Source organism: Leucopleurus acutus (genome assembly GCF_964270905.1).
Source record: "Leucopleurus acutus genome assembly, chromosome: 6".
Classification (NCBI taxonomy): domain Eukaryota; kingdom Metazoa; phylum Chordata; class Mammalia; order Artiodactyla; family Delphinidae; genus Leucopleurus; species Leucopleurus acutus.
In genome coordinates, this window is record NC_139149.1 from 45059504 (window position 1) to 45083620 (window position 24117).

The 24117-nt window shown below is 39.2% G+C and overlaps 1 protein-coding gene across 2 annotated transcripts; it reads right to left on the reverse strand.

The window, feature by feature from the left end:
• Window positions 1–2718: 2718 nt before the first annotated feature.
• On the reverse strand, window positions 2719–7124 carry ERMN (ermin; the record flags this gene model as incomplete). Of its 2 annotated transcripts, none has more annotated exons than XM_082841093.1 (3): window positions 2719–3242; window positions 6115–6207; window positions 6860–7124. In XM_082841093.1, 3 exons carry the CDS (start codon window positions 7098–7100, stop codon window positions 2719–2721), a joined length of 858 nt encoding a protein of 285 aa, XP_082697219.1. The 2 variants fall into 2 exon arrangements, with proteins under 2 accessions (XP_082697219.1, XP_082697218.1); XM_082841092.1 differs by having other exon boundaries at window positions 6115–6147; window positions 6860–7100.
• Between the last annotated feature and the right edge of the window lie 16993 nt (window positions 7125–24117).

The following is a 24117-nucleotide window of genomic DNA, read 5'->3' on the forward strand; positions in this document are numbered from 1 at the left end:
TTTAAGACCTTTTTGAAATAAATAATGCAAATGAATTAAAATGAGGTGTTCTCCTGATTTCTGAAATGGTATTTATTGATGGTCTCAATAGCTGCTAATATGCAAGGGTTCTTTTAAATTTTAAAAGGCAGATTAAAAAAAATAAAATCTAGGCACCAAAAACAAGGACACAAACTTTTATTGAGAGCAAGTCAAACACAGTTCTTTATTTAAACTGTTAATAGGTAGATAGATAGAGTCTGATATATTCTGTGTCTTCAAAGGTAGCATTATATGAAGGGTTAAGTTTTATATTGACAGAGAAATAGAGCTGTTATTACTTCCTGTTCACCCAGCATGTAAGGAAAATAAAAAGTCATGTAAGAAATACCAGCATTCTCACAATAAGTCAATTCTCCCTCCTACCAGGTACCAGAGTCCTTCTTCCATTCCTGAACCTTGAAGCACAAAAGCAGTAAACCCTCATGTGTAGCTACCAATTTGTGTTCTTAATGTGTCCCATATGCTTTTCAAATATGTTAAGTATCCCCCCATGAGATTTGAACCAGACCCTTGTCTTTCTTAGGCTACAAGAATCAAACAGCCATCCATCACCATTATGTACTTACAGTCACTAAGCTCTGTGGCCTTAGTGTAAGATGGTGGAATAGGGCAATGGGCACGAATGCCAAATAGTAGTTTCAGTGCTCTTCTGCAACTACATTGCCTCATTCATGAGCATTAAGCATTTACTCATTGAACATACCCTGAAATAGTCTTGTTGATAAAATCTTTCATTGTTGGTTAATCATCTGGTAAGAGCACAAAACTAAAAGGGCCAGGGTTACTATATTTTGGAGTCCAATTAGAGCTAGTTACTTGGCCACATCAAATGACCACAGACCTCCCACCTCACTCAAGTTCCACAGGAACTGGCTGCCTCTGTTGGAATAATTCAAAATACAGGCTCTGTTGATGGTAGGTTAAGAACATGGTCCTGTTCCATGATGGATAACACAATACTGTGCTTTGAAATTAAGTAGAAAATAGTAGTGTTCACCAGTAATCCAAAAAGAAAATAGCGTGTCCAAGTGAAAAGATTTAGAGGCTCTAAGTAAACAGGTAATTGTCCTAGTGCATCAATCTTCTACCGAAATTTGTCAATAAAAAACTGATTTCCCTGTCTTTATTCTGAAAACTTGCATTGTCGAGAATGAAATGTATAGATTCTATAGATTAAGCGTGACAGACTTTTATATGGTCAGGTTGTGAAGTATCTGTTTGAAAGAATAAAAGGAAAAAATTCAAAATTGAGTCTCATAAACACTAATAGTATATGATACCATGGAAACATATTACATGATAATAAAGAATTAAAGAAAGTGCCTTTAGAATGTGTGGGATTTGTTACACAGAAATAAGCAAAAATCTGAGAAGGGCTAACCCAGGGTTTTTCACAAAATGAAAAATAAATAAACAAAGGGTTGAATAGTACAATGAAGACTGTATTACATTCAGACAATAAGGAATTGTCTTTTTATTTCTAGGGCCAAAAGAAATGTCTTTATCTGTGGTGACAGAAAGCTCAGGATAATATATATAGAAGCATGAAATGAAAAATTATGGAACTATCTAAGAATATAAATATAGACTCTCCCTTTTCATAAATATTCAATACATTATTTGACACATTGGTTTGAGTGAAGCTTCACAAGCACAATTTTAAGCATCCTGATTTGGGCTGAGGTCCAGTAAATTATATATTCCCAACAACCATCAGAGCTTTCTCACTAAAAATACATGCTCACACTCTACTTTGAAAATATTCTAAGATAATTATTTCCATTTTCATAGTAACTAGTACAGTTATGACTAGAGTTGTCTCAGGTTTCTAAGGAAAGAAAATTATTCTGAGATACTCTTAATAGGAGAAAGTGTAGTAATAGAGAGGGGTATTTTCTTAAAATTGTGCTAAAGCTGTCATTTTCATGTTTAATGACATTAACTGTGCTAGACGAGATTTTATTTTCAGTCTCAGAAATAATCTATCTGATATAACTCTAGTCAATTGCCCACCAATCTTCCAGCCCCTCCCTGTGGCAATCTCACAATGGATTTAATTCATCTTGAGAACATAAAGCCAACATTTAGTAAACAGAATTTTCCTGACTGACAATTGCTCAGCCCCTCTAGTGAGAAAATTCAGTGAATGGTAACACCTAGGAAGGCAGCCTATACAGAATTTCACTCTGTACATGCCAAGAAAAACAACTTAAAATCTGAAGATAATAGGAAAGGCAAAGTATTTTGGAAAGTTTATTGCCAGAGTCTATAAAACCACGTTTTAAAGAAAGAGAGATTTGATACCAGACTTTCTATCACCCTCAGGAAGAAAGACACCAAAAGAAATACATTTCATTTCAAATAGTCCTCTTTCATTTGATGACTACATTTCCCAGCATTGCTACTTCTAAAGTCAAACTGTTTAGTGCTTAGCACACAGGCTATATTAGTGAGGATTTAAAAAGCAAATATCCAAGAATGAATCTAAAGCTTTTTGATTTGAGGTTACCAGACTGAGTTTTGCCTAGGGTTATTTCCACATTATTCTGCAGTGAAACAGAGATTAAGCTTCCACTTCTTTATAGGGGATGACTCAAGGCATACAAAGATGCATCTCAGGAAAAGAGAATTAGCTTTTGCTTTAGTGGGCATGAGAACTTCTCAGTTCCAGTTAGTTTATAAATGCATCATAGACTCGAATTCATCAATTCTTTGCTTGGTGTTCCCCTTTCTGATTTTCCGATAGGATATCGTATTGTATCTTGAATAAGCATTTCTGGAAATATCACCCTTCTTCCCGAAGGTTGGCTGCTCATCAGGTGTGACAGGTTGGGAACTGGGGCTGTTCAGTGGGGAGTCCTCACTTGCATCGCCTTCCTCTTTTAACTGAGAACCCTCTTCATTTTTTTTCTTAAGTTCTATCACTCGAACTTCATCTTCATCATCTTTGCAATCATCATCATCATCATTATTAATTTCTTCATCCCAAACCTCTTGCTCCTCATCATGCTTAGAATGTAACACATCAGCTTGGCTTGGTTTCCGAAATCCTAGCCATTCAATTTCCATTGCCTGATGTTGAGTTTTGTTCTTCAGATCCTCATCTTCTCTCTCTCCTAAAGGTTGTTCAGCAATCCTTTCCTTTCGTCTACTTGGTTCTTGGTAACTGCTGCTCAAAGGAATCTTCTCCCACTGATGTCCTGTAGCAAAATCAATTGGCAATTGATACGTGTAGAGATTTCAAAATACCACAGATTCTCCAGATTATATTTCTGGACAATCGTTTTCCACCAAACATTTTATGGGATATTGTTTTATGGGTTATTAATATGTTTTACACAATAAAACAGGCTACACCATCAAATTAGCTTGGAAGACACTACATTAAGCACAATGAAGTAAGCCTCTTCAGAATTTATCCAAGCCTTTAAAATACTAATGGATATTAGCATCCAGCAACCCAACCTCATTTGACCATGGAACATTTTTGGTGTGGACTACTGTATCTAGTGATACTGGTATTCCCTGAGACACACTTTTAAAAATCCTGTCTAGCCTGTCACGAGTGGATATGTGAATATATTAAAAAATATTTGGACCTAGCTCCTACACACGCGCGCACACACACACACACACACACACACACACACACACACACACACACACTCCTCAAGGAAAGTTAGAAAAAAGGCTTTCTTCCAACAGTAAAAATAATGAAATAATGACTGCCAGTGACTGGTCACACTCAGAGTAGCAAATTCAGTGTTTACCACCATGCTTCTCAGAGTTCTCATGTCCTAAAGTACCAGCTATGGAGGAGGAGTACAGATGGCCAAGAGTCATGTGCTGGGCTAATGGACGCATCAAGTCCACGAAAGGACACACTCTATAGCCTAAGATCTGCCACTGATTTCTAGTGAGTCAAGATTTAAAAATCATGTTGAGGTCATATCTACAGAGTGTTAGGTTAGCCTATTATTTTCGACATGTCCTTAACCGACAACTAATTAACTTAAGTTGTTTGGTACCATGCAGTGACTTGTAAGAGGCTCATTTAATTCATTGCAAATTTCACTTTTCAAACACATCCTATCAGCATATCCTCAATAATATTTATTGAGCATGAAAAAAATGAATTAATAATAGGAGAGTAGAGGTTGTTCTCAGAGCTTTCAGCCCTGAAGGACTTCTGTGGGAAGCTTCAGCCTGCAGTGCACATGACTCAGGGTTGCGTTCACTATTCCCTTTCAATACCATAACAGTCTTTATATAAAGCGAGAGGCACTGTTCCTCTTTGCCCTTCTCCTCCACAATTTCCTATTTTCACTGAAAGATGTTGACAAGTCCATTTCCATCAGAGATTTTTCATTCTCTTTTCGTTTTGTTCTCCCAACTATAGGAATCAGATTGTAAACTTACACAAAGAGATAGAAGTGGAGGTGGTTCATCTCTCCTCATTAGCTGTGCACAACTCCTATCAGGCCACTGGCATCCAGTCAGTGTTTTTTACATCATAAATAAATATGTATTCGAATGTTTGCTATAATTTTAAGCTTTGTTTTGTTTTCTTCTTTTCCATAAGAACCAAAGAAACTGATCTTTTTACTCATATTCGTGACTTGGGCATGGAGTTGTCATGCATGAAATTACTTCTTGACTTTAAATTATAATTCTAAGTATTTTAACATCTTCTTATTTTTCAACTCAGGAGTATTCTCTTTGGGACTTTATAGCTGTTTGCCATTGTGAAAATAAAAAACACCAAAATGTGTCCTTCTAACCCTACAGGAGGAACATGTTCCACCAAACACAAAAGGATTCATGCAGGGAAAAACTCACCCTGAGATCATCCACTTTAAAAATCCAGACTGCTTTTATTCTTTATTTGAAGGAAATGAAAGATCATAGAAAACTATTGTCTCCAGTGACTTTCTGATCACAAATTTGAAAGGGGCTCTAGTTGAAAGGTTGAGATCCCTGCCTCTCAGAATTCGCTTGCTCATTGGCAGTAGAAGGGTTAGGGTGAGAGGTTATTTAGTCCATTTCATGCGGTTTAGGTCTTATAAATTATCTGTGATAATGTAAGAGCTTGACAGTGACTGTTGCTTACTACATTCTTCTTTGAGTGACTACACAGTGGACCACCGTATGTAGTCAGCAGACAGTCTGAGAGGTGTCCAGGCAAAGGGGACGAACCCAGGAAACTGCCAACAACCTTATCCTCCTAGGCATCTACTATTTTGTGTGATGTTCTAATATTTCAACCAATAATCTCTTCAATGTTTTACTTGTTAAAGTCCTAACTAAGCTAAATCACTTAGGTCTACCAAGCTGACTTCAATTTTGAGATAAGATGTGTATGGCTGCAAGAGAGGATATGAATGATTAACTGGTAGATTTTTATCTTCCACTTTATTTTGAAATTGTTTGAATGTAGGTGTCTCCTTAGAAGTCTAAAAGATTTTGTGTCTCTTAGACTCTTGAGTTTATTTGAAAAATAATACAGTCATTTAAAAATCAATGTTCTTTTTCTTCTCCCATTTTTCTGAAAGAACACAAGTAAAATTAACTTCATCACCTGGAAGAGTTCTTTGACAAGAATTAGGTAACCATTTTGTGCTTACAGCAGAGGCCTAGAATTTTCCTATAGATAAATAAATTTATAAGATTATTTTAAACAGTATGCCAATGGTAAACTTTTAAGATAAACCCATTTTTGAAATGTTTACATCTTGCAAGGCGCCTGACATAGATTTGAAGACACTTAATCAAAAGGAAAGGTTTATTTAGTAGACTAACTTATTAAGACGCAGATATCATATCATCAGGTCAAAGCGTGCCAATCAGTTTTACCGATCCATGCAGTCTCAGTCTTGAAGAGTGTGTAATGCTTTCCCAGGTGGAACCCACAGATAAATCCAGACTCCCTTATCTGCCTATAGCAGCTTTGAGTTTTTGAAAGCATTACCTGGATTGCTTTTTCAATACCACACTCACGTAACATCCCATGCAAAAACTGTCTTCCACATTCCATCAAACAATTTCTGTGTACAAAATGGAAGTTCCTCTTACCTTCTCTGAATGTCATTTCGTCAACACTCGTTTCTTGGAGAGAAAGATCTGTGATAGCCTTATGAGCAATATAGAGATTCTCTTCTGGTTTTTCTGGGAAGAAAACCCCCCACAAGATTAATATTTTAACATTTAAGTAGTCTAAGATAAATAAATTACCAATGAAGACTCTAACAAGGTCGAGGTCTTTGATTTTTGTGGTCACTAAAAATAACTATTTCATTCTTCCAACTCATTTCTTCACTGATTCCTTTTATGTATAAGCATAACGGTAACCTCTCCTTTAATGTCTATGTAAGTTTATAGTACCACGAATTCAGACACTTGCAGGTAGATTTAGAAAGAAAAGTTGAATTTATGAATTTCTTCTGAGTGAATAATAATGGTGCTGTCCATATAATAATAAATAACAGTAGTTAACATTTAACCAACAGTAATTTTCACAACAACTGTACAAATATCAGAACTATTATTCTGCCTTCTTCTAATGAGAAAACCAAGGCTTCGGGAAGCCAAGAAAGTTGTCTAGGGTCACAGAGCTATCAAATAAATGAGCCTGGATTTGACCCAGGGTAGAGGTTTAGTCCTTATACTCTGCAGCCCCTGTAGGATAAGGGACTGCATTTGGGCATGGGCAAGGGTGGGAGGATGTACAGCTTATTCCTGTCATAACAGTTCACCCAAAGATTCCTGAGTGAGTTTACAAATCAAATCAAGCAAATTATAGAAGAGGAAAATGCTTTACCTTTTAGAATCTTCTCATCCACGGACGAGTGGAGCAGTATGTTCTCTTGTAACTTTTCACTTTTCTCCTGACTTCCTTTCGTGGGTTCATCTTCAAGACTAGATTCTACCCTGCAGTATGGTGGGGTGCCATCCATATCACTTGCTTTTTCCGTGATTTTAGTGATTTTTTGTTGACCGTTTTCAGGGGGTGTATCCCCATTACACTCAACCTGACTGAATGTCACTGGAACGTCTGTCATGATGTACAGTTGAGTCCGACTTGGAGAGAGCTTTGGGGAAGATCCTTGAGAAGTTCTCTTGCCTTCAAATCCAGCTCTTACTCTAAGGACACAAATGATTCCTTAGTGCATAATAACAAGCTTCTTTTCCTGAAGGTGTGCAGATAGAGCATAGCACAAAAGTAATAGAATTTGTCAGATTTGCCACCAACCCATGAGCGAGAATCTGGCCAATCACCACCTTCTTTGTTGCTCAGCAGTCCCACTTGCAGAATTAATGGCAGCCTTTTGATTTACATAAACAAACAATCCGAGGCAATCAGCCTTTTGTGTTGGCATGTACAGGGGGACTTTCAGCTTGTCAATCCCCCTCTGGGAACAGAGATTTTTGTCCCTTTTCATAATGACCCTTTGTCATTTTCCTTGTAACAGGAGCCACAATTGTTCCACAGCTTTAATCCAGAGAGAATGACCACCTTGAGGCATATTAGTTCTGTGTAACCAGCTTAACATTTCCAAACAGATTTTGTTCAAGTACAACCTCAGCTATTTTGTAATGGACAATGGCCTCTTTTCTTATTTATTAAAGAATAAAAACAGCTTATCAAAAACCTGTAAACAGGACAACTTTATTGTAAGTGGCTCTGGCAGTGGATTCCACGGTATGCTTGCGGGAGCCCAGAGAAGTAGATCTAAGAAAATACAAGCATAAATTCTGCCATCTTGCTAATACCAAACATTTTACATTTCAGTGATTTATTTGGTCTATAGCTTCTTATCCTCTAGTTTATTCATGTCTATTGTAGCTCAACCCATCCTGTAAAACCCTAGTATAATTGCCTCCATGAAATCTTCCCTTCCCTCAATCAAAATTATTTTCAATATTCCCTACTGTTGTTTCATGGTGCTGGTAAAATTATAAGGCACCCACACTGTCTGCCTTTGGGGGAAACAGGTGATTATATAAAACATCTGCCACCTACCGTTCCTTCCTTCTTAAAGTAAGACATTAATTCTTTTCTTTGTTGAATCTCATCTAGTGCAAAATGATTCCAGAGCCTTTGCCCATGTTGCTCCCTCAGCTTGGAACGCCCTTCTCTTCCTCAAGGCCAAACCCCTGGCCTAACCAGCTCCTCTGAAATACCATTTCTTTAAAGACACTTTCCCTGACCCACAGGATTAGGATGGGACTCCTGTTACACATTATCTTTCTCCTTCAGAGTGCTCTTCACAGTTGTGATTAAATAAGTAATTACACAGTTATCTGCGTAATGTCTCTCACCAACTAGAATCTAAGCCTTTTCTGGGCAGAGACCATGGTTAACTTACTTACATGTGTCCCCAGCATGTAGCATCTGCCTTGAAATAGGTAGGTACTGAATAGAGAAAAAAAATTACTGTTGAATAAATGAATAAATGTTACTCCCTAGAGAATACATTTAAGATCTTTTCTAAAGGGAAGAAGAATAGAGGTTTGAGAGTAATTGCACATTTATCATCTTTAAACCTGTGTCTAGGGCTGAATGCATTAGGGTCTATATCAGGGACGACAAATACAAGGCACTCTGGTCCCATCCCCTTTCCCCACATACTTGGAGGATATCTCTATGATCCTAGACTTCTCTCCCTTGTCATCACTAACTCTTCTCCTCCCAACACACTGATTATTTGTTTGTTTGTTTCTGCACAGGAGGAAAATTAACTTTCCTTCTACCTTCTTCTGAGTTCTTGTCTGAGATCCCTGTAATAAAAGATAGATTAACAAGAGAAAAGGGAACAGACATTTATTAATATGTTGTTAAAAGGTAAATTGAGGTATATTAAAAATTTTAAGAGATTTTTTTGAGCAAAAATCAATTCTAACTGGGTAATGTTAAACCGGAAGTGGCTAGGAGCACTGTATGGGACAGGAAATGGGGAGACTTTTATAGAGAAAAGGCAGAAGCAAAGTAAGGAAATTATTGATTGACTACAGCTTAAAACCTAGTTGGCTGTTTGTGACTGGTTGTCCTTAGCATTTTGATCTCGGAAGCGTGAGGAATATATACGCTTTTATTTTGGTTTGCTTATGTAGGCCACCAGGCACTAGAGCCACATTAGTCCAATGGCCTCCTTGTCTAATTAATTTAACAAATATGCCTCATGTATACATGGGAGAGACCCAGGGAAACCTAGTAACTCCCTAAGATGGCCTAAGCCACTCCCGTAAATATCATCTCCAGCTAAAGACAAAAGAGAAAGGTGTGTGCTGGGGGTGGAACAGAGGAGGCCAGTTAGAGGTTTCCAGGAAAACCACAGTCAACAAGGGTATGGTGTGTTATGCAGATTTAAGTGGCTGCCTTCTCCATTGACAAGATTCTGTTATGTTTTAGAGTTATCCTTCTCTTCCTGGTACCGAGAGGGAGACACCCTTACAAAGGGAGATCTCCTTTATAAGTGCCAATTTCCCTTACAAAAGATAACTTTCTATTTTCTGAGCTTCTCCAGTGTCTGCAGTTTCTCAAAAATAATTAGCTCAAAATAATCCTTATGCCAAAGAGACATATTTTGGAGTGGCATATCCTAATGCTCTTCTTTTGTTTGTTTTTATTTTTTTTTAACAAACTTTCATATAGGATTTATTATATGTTAGGCACTGTTCAAATGCTTCACAAATAGTAACACATTTGATCTTCAAAACAGCAGTGTAAGGAAGGTGCTATTATTAGCCTCATTTTGCAGAATAGAAAAATTAAACACAGAGAGATTAAGAAACTTGCTGAAGGTCACACAGCTGGTAAACCTACTGTTGAGAGTTTGCAGCTTAGATGAAGCCAAGAGCCATCTGGTCGGGGTGCTAGTGTTTCCTTGGGCCAGAGAACCCACTGGGCTCCAGCCTGATGAATTAACCGCCTCAGCAGCAGAAGTAGCTCTAGCCAGGAAAGGGCAACAGAAGGCCTGAGGTGTCATCAAGGCCTTCCCAAGACAGACACCCCAGCTGCTGAGGACAGGGTTGGGAGGGTCAGGGAGTTTCCTTCCCATCAGAAATAACAGAGCTATTCTCTTAATTCAAAAATCAGAACCTGGAGCTTCAGGGCCAGGTCGATCCACCCCCACTAACTTAGAGTTAGAACAGCCCAGGATCTAGGGCAAGAAGAAAATATAGGGGGAATCAGATGGGAGGATGCAGAGACTAACACCAAAGCTAGGAAAGTATGGGGACATACTAGATTGTGAGATCCAGAAGGGCAGGAAATAGTACTAATTCAACCGAATGCCCAGCAATAACATAAAAATGTAGAAGTGCTCACATTAGCTTTGAAATCCTGTCTCCAACATCTGTCAGTTCCCTTGAGACTGCCAAGTACTTCAGGGACACAGCAAAGTTTTGTTTCTCTCTCATACTCTTAGATTGCTATGACCATATAGCAACTTGCAACTTGTACCTATAGCTTAGTTTTTATGGGGATTAAAATTTGGGGGTGGGGGGAGGATCATCTTTTTTCTAATGCCTTGCTTTGACATTTTTGGGGGGCATTAGAATTATTTCAGATTTAGAAATATAGAAAAATGATCCAGACTTCTATCAGCCTCGGCTAACCAGTGTGTTCACTTCTATAAAAGGCCAGGTAAAATGTTTTGTAACGTGTATAAGTTTTCCTACAAGTAGACGGCAACACAAAAACCATTTAGCGCCAAAATGAGTCTAACAACCAAATAAAACACAGGGTATTTTATCTATTAAAAGGTATGTTGTCACCCATTGACTGTAACAACCTACGATTTGTAAAGTGTGTTTGAATTTGCATTAAGGATCCTCAATTCAAAATACCATTGCATATGGGCTTCCCTGGTGGCGCAGTGGTTGAGAGTCTGCCTGCCAATGCAGGGGACACGGGTTTGTGCCCCGGTCCAGGAAGATCCCACATGCCGCAGAGCGGCTGGGCCCGTGAGCCATGGCCGCTGAGCCTGCGGGTCCAGAGCCTGCACTCCGCAACGGGAGAGGCCACAACAGTGAGAGGCCCACGTACCGCAGGAAAAAAAAAAAAAAAAAAAACATTGCATAATTTTCACTGCATGAAATATGACTTTTTTAAAAGAGAATTTACTGGAGTATTTATGTTTTTTCCCTAGTTATTATTCTAAATGGTAAAAGATATTATATAAATATAACCATTCTGAAATCTATAACAAAATATGATAATGAAAGAATTTTCACATGGGAACTTAAAAAGTATCAAAATTACATTATGCAGATACCCACATTTCACTTGTCAAATGCCAAATGATGAATCTTAAGGCTATATTAGGTCCAGCTAAGGAGCCAGGATAACCTGATTTGGTTCACTTAAGGGACTAACATTCCAAATTGACGGGACAGCCCAGCTAAAGTGAACTGTTACAGAAATACAAAATATTATAACATCATAAAATCAATCAGTAATCATATATTTCACTTCGAAAAACAATAATTGCCTACCACCTTGCATAAATTAGATTAAGTTGATTATCTTATGCCATCTTCGTACCTTGTGTTTATATTTAAGCCTAGCTTGAAGCAATAGCTGTCATTTGGGCAATATAAGGTCTTGAAGCAAAGGATGGTGTCTTCCAGGCAGCCAGTAGTGAAGTCTGTGGGTAACACTTGAGGTTTAAGAATTTAATGTAACAAAATTTAAAAATTCAACTGTTTTTTACTAAAAGCATGCTTTCCAGTCTTGGGGATGGGATTGGTTGGAAGGGGATAGTTAGTTATCTCTCTAAAGACAAAGTCTTTCTTATACCCCAGGAAAGATACATGTCTTTGCAGCCCTAGAATCTGGGGCCTAGCTTCTCAGTGAGTCACTGTTTACCATATTTTTAAAAGTACTGGAAGAAACAGGCTAGGAATTTGGTGAGGATTAGAAGAGAGTGTAGCCCTGAATAAGAAGCCACAATGTAAATCCCTGTGGCCAAGGCAGGCAGGTGGGAGTGAGAGCACGAACCAAGAATTAAGAGGCCCCCCCTCAAATAAAGGGCAAATAAGCATTATCATCAGCGACCCCTATAATGATCAAGAGGTTGGACTCGGTCATCAGATGACCTGGCATGAAATCTTGCTCTGCTGTTTGTTTTTTTGTTGGTTTTTTTTTTGCGGTACACGGGCCTCTCACAGTTGTGGCCTCTCCCGTTGTGGAGCACAGGCTCCGGACACGCAGGCCCAGCGGCCATGGCTCACGGGCCCAGCCGCTCCACAGCATGTGGGATCTTCCCGGACCGGGGCACGAACCCGTGTCCCCTGCATCGGCAGGCGGACTCCCAACCACTGCGCCACCAGGGAAGCCCTTGCTCTGCTGTTTTGTGACCCTGAGCCAGTGTACAAATCAGGCATGTTTGGGTCGCAGATTACAGAAACTCAATTCAAAAAATCTTAAACTCTGGATTTAACAGATCATTTCACTAGAAAGTCCAGAATTGGCTTTGCACTTGTTTGGATCCTAGGATTTAAACAGTGTCACAGGTAACCTTTCTCTCTCCATTCCAAGGAAGGTGACGATTAGGAGGTATTTGGGTGAAACTTTTTCCTAGGTCCCATAAGATTTCCAGCTGAGTGTGATAGGCTGGAAGATGACCACCCCGCAAAGGTGTCCAAGCCCCTAATTCCCATACCCTGTGAATCATTACCTTACAGGGTAAATGGGACTTTGCAGACATGATTAAATTAAGGATTTTGAGATAAGGAGATTATCCTGGATTATCAGATTGAATCCAATGTAATAATCACAAGGGCCCTGAAAAAAAAGAGGTAAGAAGGTGAAATGCGATGTCACAATAGATGTCACAGGAAAGCAAGAGGTTGGAGTCATACAAGGAAGGGATCGTGAGGTAAGAAACATGAATCATCTCTAAAAGCTGAAAAGGGCAAGGAAATGGAATACAAAGCCTCTGAATGGAGTACAGCCCTGCCAGCACCTTGATTTTAGACTTCCAACATCCAGAACTGAAAGAGAATAAATTTGTGCTGCTTTAAGCTATTAAATGTGTGACTATTTGTTACAGCAGTAATAAGAAACTAATACACTGAGTTTCTTGTTTCTCTGCTTTCATTTTCATTGACTGCCTTGGGGCAGAAAATTCAGCTTTTCCAACTATTTGTGGGATATATATTTTTGAATTTTAATCATCTTGGATTGCTTCCTACTGGCCAAGAAGACCTCTCATACTCTCATAATAAGGTTGTATTTTCTTCTCACTCATCTGTCCATCAGTACAGGTTTGACTGAATCTGTAGCAGTTTGCTAAAAACTATAAGAAAATTATAAACTCTCAAACATCCTGATATTTTTCTATCAAGTTTTCTAAAATTCAATCTTTAGTAGGAAATGGTCCTAATCAAGATTTGAGGGGACAGTTTAGAGCAATGATGGTCAGTTTCACAATCAGGAATGAGAGAATTCTCATTTCTTCTCATCACTCCTAGTTATCCAATCCCACATTTTAAGGTCTATAATCTACCTTTCACTCTTGGTGTCCATTTCTTTGATATATAATGTTTCACTGGTTGAAAATGAGAGTCAATTCAAAACAAATTCCACAGAAAGGAGAATTATTCTGGCTTCTGGAAAGTTTCGTTTCTCTCTCTCTCTCTCTCTCTCTCTCTCTCTCTCTCTCTCTCTCTCTCTCTCATTGTTCTACTTTGCTCTATAGTGGCTTGTTTCTCAGGTAAATTCTCCCAAGGTCATAGCAAATACTTCTCCGGCAACCCTAAGTTTACATTATCAAGATAATTATTAATATGAAACAGGGGGCTTCCCTAGTGGCGCAGTGGTTGAGAATCCGCCTGCCAATGCAGGGGACACGGGTTCATGCCCCGGTCCGGGAAGATCCCACATGCCGCGGAGCGGCTGGGCCCGTGAGCCGCAACTACTGAGCCTGCGCGTCTGGAGCCTGTGCTCCACAACAAGAGAGGCTGTGATAGTGAGAGGCCCGCGCACCGCGATGAAGAGTGGCCCCCGCTCGCCACAACTAGAGAAAGCCCTCGCACAGAAACGAAGACCCAACACAGCCAAAAATAAATAAATAAACTAATAAACTCCTAAAAAAAAAAAAAAAATATGAAACAGGAACATTTCTTTCCCATTAATTCCAGCCCAAGTCCCTGGGATGGCCTTCATTGGGCCACTTTGGGGCATGGGTTAACTCCCGAGCCAGTTGTTGTGACTTGGGGGATAGAATCCTCCAGTTGCCAGGCCTGGGACAGGTGTCCACTCCTGAGCAGAAAAATGGGCAAAGACAATGAGAGGGACTATAGGACAAACAAACAAAAACCAGACATTAGCAGATGCCTACCTTTTGAAGAGATTCAGGTCTCCCATCAGTAAAAGATAGATTCTAATATAATATTCCTCCTAGAATTGTAAAAGCTGAATGTGTTAATCCAGGGAAACTGTTTAGCACCGTGTGGCATAATAGATATTCATTCACACTTGTTTCTTTTTTGTTTATTGTTTTATCGTTACTTAGTTATATTATTATTATTATGACTGCTAGCCATGTAGCTTTGGAAAAGTCACTTAACCTACCTGAGCCCATTCCTTCATATTAATAAGAATGGTAACACAGCCCTTGTCGTGTAACAGTAAAAAGCAAGTTAATATGTACAAGGTGCCAGGCACAAGGTTGGCACATAGGAGAGAACCATGAAGAGGAGATATTATTTTTATTGTTATCTGAGAGAGAAGGAACAGGACCACACCTATCTTATCTACATATGCATAGTTTTTTTTTTTTACAAACCAAACGCTGAAATTTGACTTCTGAGATAGGTATCATTAGATCACTGAAAGCTCTTTTTCACTCAGTAGGAGGCAATGCGTGGGCTGCTCCCGAGACTGACACACATACATTGACTTTAGATCTAATGTAGCTTCAGTCCTATCCCTTCCTGTAGTCCCTGGGAAAACTTCAGTCATTGACACACTTTAGAACGATTTGTTGTAGAGGGTCATTGCAAACAATGGTGGCATCTGTTCCATCTAATAACACACACCATGGCTTCATCCTTCCTGTCTTGAATTGGGATTAGTGTGTGAGCACCAGCCTGTGGCCACTACAAATACCCCAGTGCATTGGCTTGGTGGAAACTGATCCTAAAAATGTAAAGAAACTGATCCTAAAAATGTATAAAATAACAGGTGACTATGAAAACCTTGACCCCTAGATCTCTCTTACACATCAATCCTTGCAGTTGAGAATGAATTATGTTTGAGACCCTTGCAGAGCAATCGCACAGGTAAGGAAGGGGAAGCCCCATGGAATGAAATCATTGCACTCTGTTGGCCATAATTTTAAGAGTATACTCTCCTAGATGCACGAAGGAGTGTCCCCGATGAGCTGGGCTCTCGAGAGCTTTTAGCCAGGCAATTATAATAATCCTGTCTTACTTACAGTGGGATTTTTCTTGATGCACTTTAATAGAAAGAATGGTTTCTTTATTCACGGACACTCCATATATGTTAGATAATAAAAGGAATTTGTGAAGATGTTTATAAAACCACAGAAAGAAAGTTTTTAACTGCATACACACTCTTTGGTAGTTTGAAAGCATTTTATCATCCTCCAGGGGAAGCAGAGCTGTATGAAAGTCATATCACTGCGCAGCATCCCTCCTGAACTATTCTGAATGTCACTAGGAGTTTAAGGCAACATATTGTTTTTCAGAGGAGAAAGGCAACAAAATAATTAAACACATTTTTCCTTCAGGAAAAAAAAGAAAAAACAAGTCATCTCTGCTTTTGTACAAAGGTGATGTGATGTGACCATGAACAAATATAATCTCCTCAAAGATGCCTCTGGTAACTTAGCTCAGAAGACTGTTTCAGGGTAAGCAGGAAAAATTCACACACTATCAATGAGTGAAATACATCTGCAGAGAGATTAGAATTTCTTGTAAATCCTTTGTGTTGAATCCAAATGAGGAACACTGGACAGCTGTGCAGATTCTTCTGACGTTTAGATGAGGAGAGCAATGATTTGAAAGCTCTATTTATTGATTAGCTTATTCACCCCCCTGCACCCCGAAACTTGAAGCCAAACAGGAAATGTACTTCAGAAACCATCTGGGGACTTTCCTGGTGGCACAGTGGTTAAGAATCCGCCTGCCAATGCAGGCGACACGGGTTCGAGCCCTGTTCCAGGAAGATTGCACATGCCATGGAGCAACTAAGCCCATGCGCCATAACTACTGCAGCCTGAGCTCCTAGATCCCACGAGCCACAACTACTGAGCCTGTGCTCTAGAGCCCGCGAGCCACAACTAATGAGCCCGTGTGCCACAACTACTGAAGCCCGTGTGCCACAGCTACTGAAGCCCGTGTGCCTAGAGGCCGTGCTCCGCAACAAGAGAAGCCACCGCAATGAGAAGGCCACACACCACAACGAAGAGTAGCCCCCGCTGGCCACAACTAGAGAAAGCCCACGGGCAGCAACAAAGACCAGACAACGAAGACCCAACACAGCCAAAAATAAATAAATAAATAAATTAATTAAAATAAAATAAAATAAAAAGAAGTCATCAGACTCAGAGAAATGTAGAAGAACAGCACACTCGCTCTGTGGGGTCTGCACAGCAAGGTAAATGTAGGTTCTAGGAATTGTTGATGTGGACCATAGTAATAGTCTTCTACCTGGTTGCCCACCTCCAGTCTTCAATTCTCTGTCTCCCAACTCCAAATGATAATATTGCAAATTCCAAGTACATTATGTGCTTCACAGCAAATGTTCATTCACACACAGAGAAACTCAGTTTTTGCCCATTGCTCCACTGCTTGCCATATTCAGTACCAGTTCCTTGTAACACAATACAGCTACTTTCCAGGTTGATCACCCCAAATGGCCCCATTCTTGTTTCTACCCTTGCCACAGAGAAGTATTCTGTGGTACCACACGTGACTCCCGTTTGCATGTCTTGGAGTATTCTTTCCCCCATGTCTGGAACTTTCAGAACTTCAGAACATCTGGAGAATGCCTACCTCATGGAGTTTTTGAGATTAAATTATGTGACAAAATATATGTGGATCACTCGGTACAGTGCTTGATACGTAGTGAGAGCCGAATAATAGCAACAACGCTATTTATTAATATATTGTTGGATACTTGCAGGCTTTGCGTGATTTGTTTTTGTACTTCTACAGGGGCAAGCACACCACCTAGTTCACAGTCTATGTTATATACACAAGATTTGAGTTGGCAGTAGAGGTTTCTGGTATTAGAATGTGACAATAAAATTCATTTGAATGTATCTCGGATCCCTTTCTTGTCCTTCTTTTACAAATCTGCTTTTATCTATTTAAATTAAGTATTAGGGATTCAGGATCTAAGAGTCGGGTTTTCCACGGTGTAGGATTGTGGTATGGCTTTCGAAGACGCCACCTACTGGCAAACAGGCAGAGTTTGTTAGAAAGTGAAATAAAAGCAGCTCTGTGGGGCTTCCCTGGTGGCGCAGTGGTTGGGAGTCCGCCTGTCGGTGCAGTGGACGTGGGTTCGTGCCCCGGTCCGGGAGGGTCCCGCGTGCCGCGAAGCGGCTGGGCCCGTGGGCCGTGGCCGCTGGGCCTGCGCGTCCGGAGCCTGTGCCCCGCAACGGGAGAGGCCACAGCAGTGAGAGGCCCGCGTACCGCAAAAAACAAAACAAAGCAAAACCAAAAAAAGCAGCTGTGTGGTGCCACAGAAGACTGTGCTCAGTGTTCTCAACGTCACCCTCCCGGTTGCTCACTGGACAGAACCTCTCAGTAAACTACACATTGGCTAATACAGTCTTCACGTAGAGAGTTTTAAAAGTCAGCTGACACTGATTTGGAGGTGAATATTCTGGCTCGGATTTCCCAGAGCAGAAAGCCTCCACAGAGGAGGAGCACGTGATCAGACAGAATGTGATGCGCTTGGCGTGTTTAGGAGCCCTAGATTCTGGCCGGGTAGACCCCACCCTATCCCTCAAGGTGCCCCCTCACCAGTAGCTCTTGGGCAAATCCTTTAATCAGAGGCCTCTTATGAGGGTTTAAGGAGATCCTATCCAGAGATCTCAGCGGCTGGTGTCTAATATATGCTCTAGAAACGGACCTGTTGCTGTGATTAAGCAAAAGGGGCTATGCCTGCGTTACTCAGTCATCTTCAACATTCAGTTTGCCTCAGAATATTCTGGGCACGTCCTTTAAAATCTAGGTTTCTAGACTGTACTCCCAGATATTCTAACTTGGTTGAAGTCCAGAAGATGCACTATAAACAAACACCTGGGTGATTCTGGTACACATTCTGATAAGTAATACTACACTTTCTAACCTCCAACACACACCTAAACAAGGAAAAATAAAAGGCAGTAACTCTTGGAGGACAATGTTTTTTTCATTATTCATATTACTTAAGAACTTAAAGACTGTGAATAAATAAATTTCTGGAAAAACAGTAATAATTTAAAAATAAAAGTAGTAATAATAATAACCAACACGCGCTAGCACTTACTGTGTACCAAGATTGGTCAATGAGCTCTGAAAGCAATAGCCCTTTAATCTTCGCAACAATCTTTGAGATAGGTATTCTGGTTGTCACCATTTTACAGAAGAGGAAATCTAGGCACCATCTAGTCATCTATCTAGTAAGGGACAGAGCCAGGAGCCAGCATCTAAACCAAGAAAGTCTGGGTCAGAGCCTATGTTCTTAAACACGATCCACCCTTTATAAAAATATAGCACTATTCACGACCGAACCAAATCACAGGGACTAAACAGCTATTAGTCAAATAAGGGACCAAATTTCCTGTAGAGCTTTTCTATTTAATAGAAATCCCAGGGGAACAGGTAACTAATAGTATAGTCACAGGCCACCTTTTAATGCATTCCACCTTCCCATGTTTGATTTAAAAAATTTTTTTTCTGATAGGTTGGTCTTCACTTCTTATACTTTACAATATCCCAATGTTGAATTCCCATGGTTAATAACATTCTTTAGTCTGGTGTTCATGGATAGACTTGCAACGTTATACTTGTTTGCAGTTTTAATTTTAAAAAATGAGCTGCCTAATAAAACCAATACATCCTCAATAAAAGTCAAGGTTCAGAAAGACTAAAGGGATAGAGAAGTCCTAGCAACCTCTGTGAAAGGCTGGTTTTGAGGGAAAGAGTTAAAAGCCTAAAGGTTATACTTAGTTTTTACTATCTACAGTAAGAAACATAATTTAAAGGGTAACGTCTCCCAGGCTATGTTCTCAAGAGATGCTATGGCTGACAATAAAATTCATGCCTGAGGCTCACTTTTGCAACAAATTTTAAGCAACGACTTGCCACTTCTTCCATCCAAAATCCTGAAGGAGAAGAAAAAAGTGCGTAAGAGAATGACAGGGCTCAGAACTCATAGTCATCCTTAAGGGGAAATTCGTGGAAATGAAACAGTGATTTGTTTCCTTTCTCATTTCTAATCCCTCGCACTCTGTGCACAGGCTTTTGGATAATAAGAATATGTGTATAGGTGGAGCATTCCTGTGTTCACAGTCTTTCACAGTCATTCATTTGATATGAGCGAAGCAAATCATTTCAGGCTGAGTCCAGTGAGGAGCTTTTTAAAGACAATGTTGGCAGCCCAGGATCATAGCCGTCTTGTCACTGACTTGACGTGAACTCAGAGCACCTAAGGGCAAGCCAGGACGTGTGTCTCTGCATCACAGAGAACTAGTGCAATGCCTGCCACCACGGACACACTTCATAAATGTTTAATTAAACGAATAAACAAAGTATCTTACCCAACCCACTCCATTTATAGATGAAAAACTCAAACCTCATAGGAGTGGAAAGTTTCATGAAGCAGAAGTTAAGACATAAAGAGAGGCAAAAGAGCCAGGCATAAAAAAGAGAACATCCTTCTGCCAATTACCTTCCTTTTTCCCAGCTCTACCTCTTCTCTCTGGTTCCTTGTTCACTAAATTAATTGACATTAATATGTAACTAAAATATATGGTTAATGTATTGAATTAAGAAAACTTGAAATATTTAAACAGGCTTCTTAAAAATGAGCTGACCTCAGATAGGTTTGGGTTACTGTGTACATCTCTGTGATACGTACACGCTGCATTTATTTGTCTCTCTTTGGGTTAGTAGCCCTCAGGCGTAAAGAGGTTTATCGTACCAGCAGCTTATGTTTCTAGTTAACTCATGTAGTTTCATGCTCTCATTTTATTTTCAAGGCTAAAGAGGGGAATAAACTTGACATAATGTATATAAGTAACTCACAGAAATAACAGAATTACCACTGAGACTCCTGCCTCTTGGTCATAGAATCAAAGATGCTCAGGGATGAAGGGATCTTTGAGCTGAATCTATGACTCCAACTGTTCAATAGTTGAATCTCTTCCACAACACCCATTCCAGGCACTTGACTATTCTCTTTTCGAATATCGTTAAATAATGGAGAATTCAGCCGTGCTTGAACTGCTCTGAGTTCTGAAAACTTATCCCTGTATGGAGGTGAACTTTCATGCCCTAAAGCTTTCACACATCAGTTGTGCTTGATTGAACCCTCTGGAACCACCCAGAACAAGTCTAGTTTCTCTTCTACCTGACACTCTTCAGATATTTGAAGACAGCTTTCATGCCCACCTCCACCACCCAAGTCTTCTCTTTTCTGGAATAAACTTCTCTGGTTCATCATATAACATTGTATTGAGTAGCTTTACACTATCAAACGTTCTTACCTGAACATACTGTCATATGCTGTGTACAGGGCTGACAGGGGTCAGGTATATACTAACATAGATACACTGTGTATTAAAATAGTTTCCCTATAACTGATAAAAAGTCATGGTTCTAAATCTCTCCCTGAGTGTCCACCACTGCCTTTGCCCATCACCTGGCACCCTCCTGACATCGGCATGACCAATAATCAAGGGTTGTTCCTAGACCAATGTGTTGATTAGTAAATGACTAAATCATATTAGTTGCTAGATGTTCTAAATATGACCTATTCCTAACTACCTTTTTCAAGGTAATGGCCGGAAATTTAAAAAAAAAAAAAAACTTGAAGGAAACTTTTAACATTTACTCAGAGCTTCTTATGTGCCCAGCAATATGACAAGCGTTTTCAAACATTACTCTCATCTAACTGTCATAGAAAGACTGTGAAATAATCATTATTATTCCTGTTCTAGAAAAGAGAACACTAAGATCCTTGGAGGTCACATATCTTACCCAGTGTTTCACAACTATTAAATGTCAGAGCCAGAATTCAGAAACAGATCAATGGTCAAATAAATTTGGCAAATGCTACAGGTTCTTTATCCTCATGGAAAATCCTGATGAACTTGAGCACATTAAAGATTCTAAAAAGTTCTTTAATAAAGAAAGTAGTTTAACCCAATGCATTTGAGGTTTTACTCTTATTTGATACCCATAAGCACTTAGCCGAACCAATGCTTTAATTACTTTGGAAGCTGATCCCCACTGTTGATTCATGACAGTCTAAATGATGACTGAAGCCACAGATCTTTTTCATGGATGTCATTGTTAAAGATCAGCTATCCTTTCCTATCCCTGAAAAATGTGTTTTGAACTCAAGGGCAGAAACTTAAGTCTATCTCTTTTATATTACCTTTGGTTAAATTCATGCTTTTTCCAGCTTGTCAATATCACAACTCTACCATCTTATGTAGTCACTGTTCCTTTTGTTTTCATTCATCCTCACACTGACCACATTCTCTACATCTTCACTTAGACTGGGAATTATAAATGTTAAACATGGAAGAATTGATGACTTTCAGTTTCAGATCTAACATGTAATGAGGTCGGAAGTCATCACCTCCATCCTTATAATTAAAAATCTGGATAAACTAAAAATCACTGACTTTTCTTGGACCTATCAGAGAATTGAGGTTTCAGGGCAAAACATTACCTCCAAATCTGAAGGGTTCATCCAGACAGACACGGTTGATACCTGCTTACTTAGAGCAGAAGGTACTGGAGCCATAAACTGTTAGAAACACTCACACAATAACTTTGACAATTTGCTGTAAGCTGAGGGAGGACTAGTGTGAGAGGAGAAATTCCTGGGGGCCACACTTCTCAGGGGTTCCCTCACATATTTATGGGCTTTATGTCCAGAAACCCAACCAGGTTCTCATGATGAAGATCTGAGAAAGATCTTCTACTGGCTCTGGCAGAAAAAAAGGAAGAATAATAATTGTGAAATATACCCAAGAGTCTTGTTCATAACAAAGGTATAATCTCCCTGGGGAAAGACTTTCCCTGAGCATTAGTCCAGCTGGAGGAGGGCATTCCTCCCTCTCCAGCCCCGTCTAGTCTCCCTGTCTCACCTAAGGGAGAAATTAAAAAGCTATGCTAGTGCAGAAATACTTGTGAAGGTGACAGCTCAGAGACACTGCCCCAAAAAGGACTGAGATTTAATCATAAAATTATTGAATGTTTCTGCTCCCCCTACCTTTCCACCACAGCAATGGGGCTCCAGTATAATAGTGGGTTGCCAATGAAGGAGCTTCAAGACATAGATTCTTTCTGAGGAAAAGTAAACAGGGAAGCCCAAAGGCAAGAGGAGAGACAAAATTAAGGAAGAATTTGAAATCTCTGATGCCTAACACTATAGTGAACACTAAACACAGCTCAACTACTAGCCAGATTAACATAAATCCTCACACTGAAATCCTATTACCTATTTACCTGTCTCACCTTCAACCAAGAATTACTAGGCATGCCAAAAGGAAAAACAAAAAAACACACTCTAAAGAGAAAATCAGTCATCAGAACTCAGATATGCCAGATCAGTCTGGTAATTTATAATATAATAACTATGATTAGTGTGTTAAGAGCTTTACTAAATAAAGTAGGTAACATGTAAGAACAGATAAGTGATGCAAGCAGAGAGATGAAAACTCTAAAAAAGAATCAAAAGAAAATATTCCAAATAAAAAACACTCATTTATGGAGAACTATATGGAGGTAACTTTAAAAAACTAAAAATAGAGCTACCATATGATCCTGCAATCCTATTCCTGGGCATATATCTGGAGAAAACAATAATTCAAAAATTTACATGCACCCCAATGTTCATTACAGCACTATTTACAATAGCCAAGACATGGAAGAAACCTAAATGTCCGCCGACAGATGAACAGATAAAGAAGATGTGGTATATATATACAATGGAATATTACTCAGCCATAAAAAAGAAGGAAATAATGCCATGTGCAGCAAAATGGATGGACCTACAGATTATCATAATAAGTGAAGTAAGCCAGACAGAGAAAGAAAAATGCCATATGATATCATTTATATATAGAATCTAAAAAAAAAAAAGACACAAATGAACTTATATACAAAACAAAAATAGGCCCACAGACATAGAAAACAAACTTATGGTTACCAAAAGGGAAAGAAGGGGGAGGGATAAATTAAGTGTTTGAGATTAACATTTACATACTACTATACATAAAATAGATAACCAACAGGGTCCCACTGTGTAGCATAGGGAGCTATAGTCAATATTTTGTAATGACCTAAAAGGGAAAAGGTTGTCTTTTTCAGATTGAAAAAAACACAGATAAATATATATATATATATATATATACACACACACACACACACACACACACACACATATATATATAAAACTGAATCACTTTGCTGTACACCTGAAATTAACACAAAATTGTAAATCAACTATACTTCAATTAAAAATCAATAGGTCAATAGCGACTTCCAAAAACTGAAATGCAAAGAGAAAAATAATGAGAAAAAAATAAACAGAACATCTAAGACCCATGGGGCAATTTCAAAAGATATGACATATAATTGGAATACCAGGATAAAAAAGAGAGAATGAAACAGAAGAAATATTTGAAGTATAAAGGCCAAGAACTTTACAAAATTAATGTCAGACACCAAACCACATATCCGGGAAGATCAGAGAATACCAAGCAGGTTAAGTAAGAAACACAAAACAAAAAACTAACCATATCATATTCCAACTGCAGAAAACCAAACACAAAAAAGAAAAATCATGAAAGAAGCCAGAAGGAAAAAATCATTTTA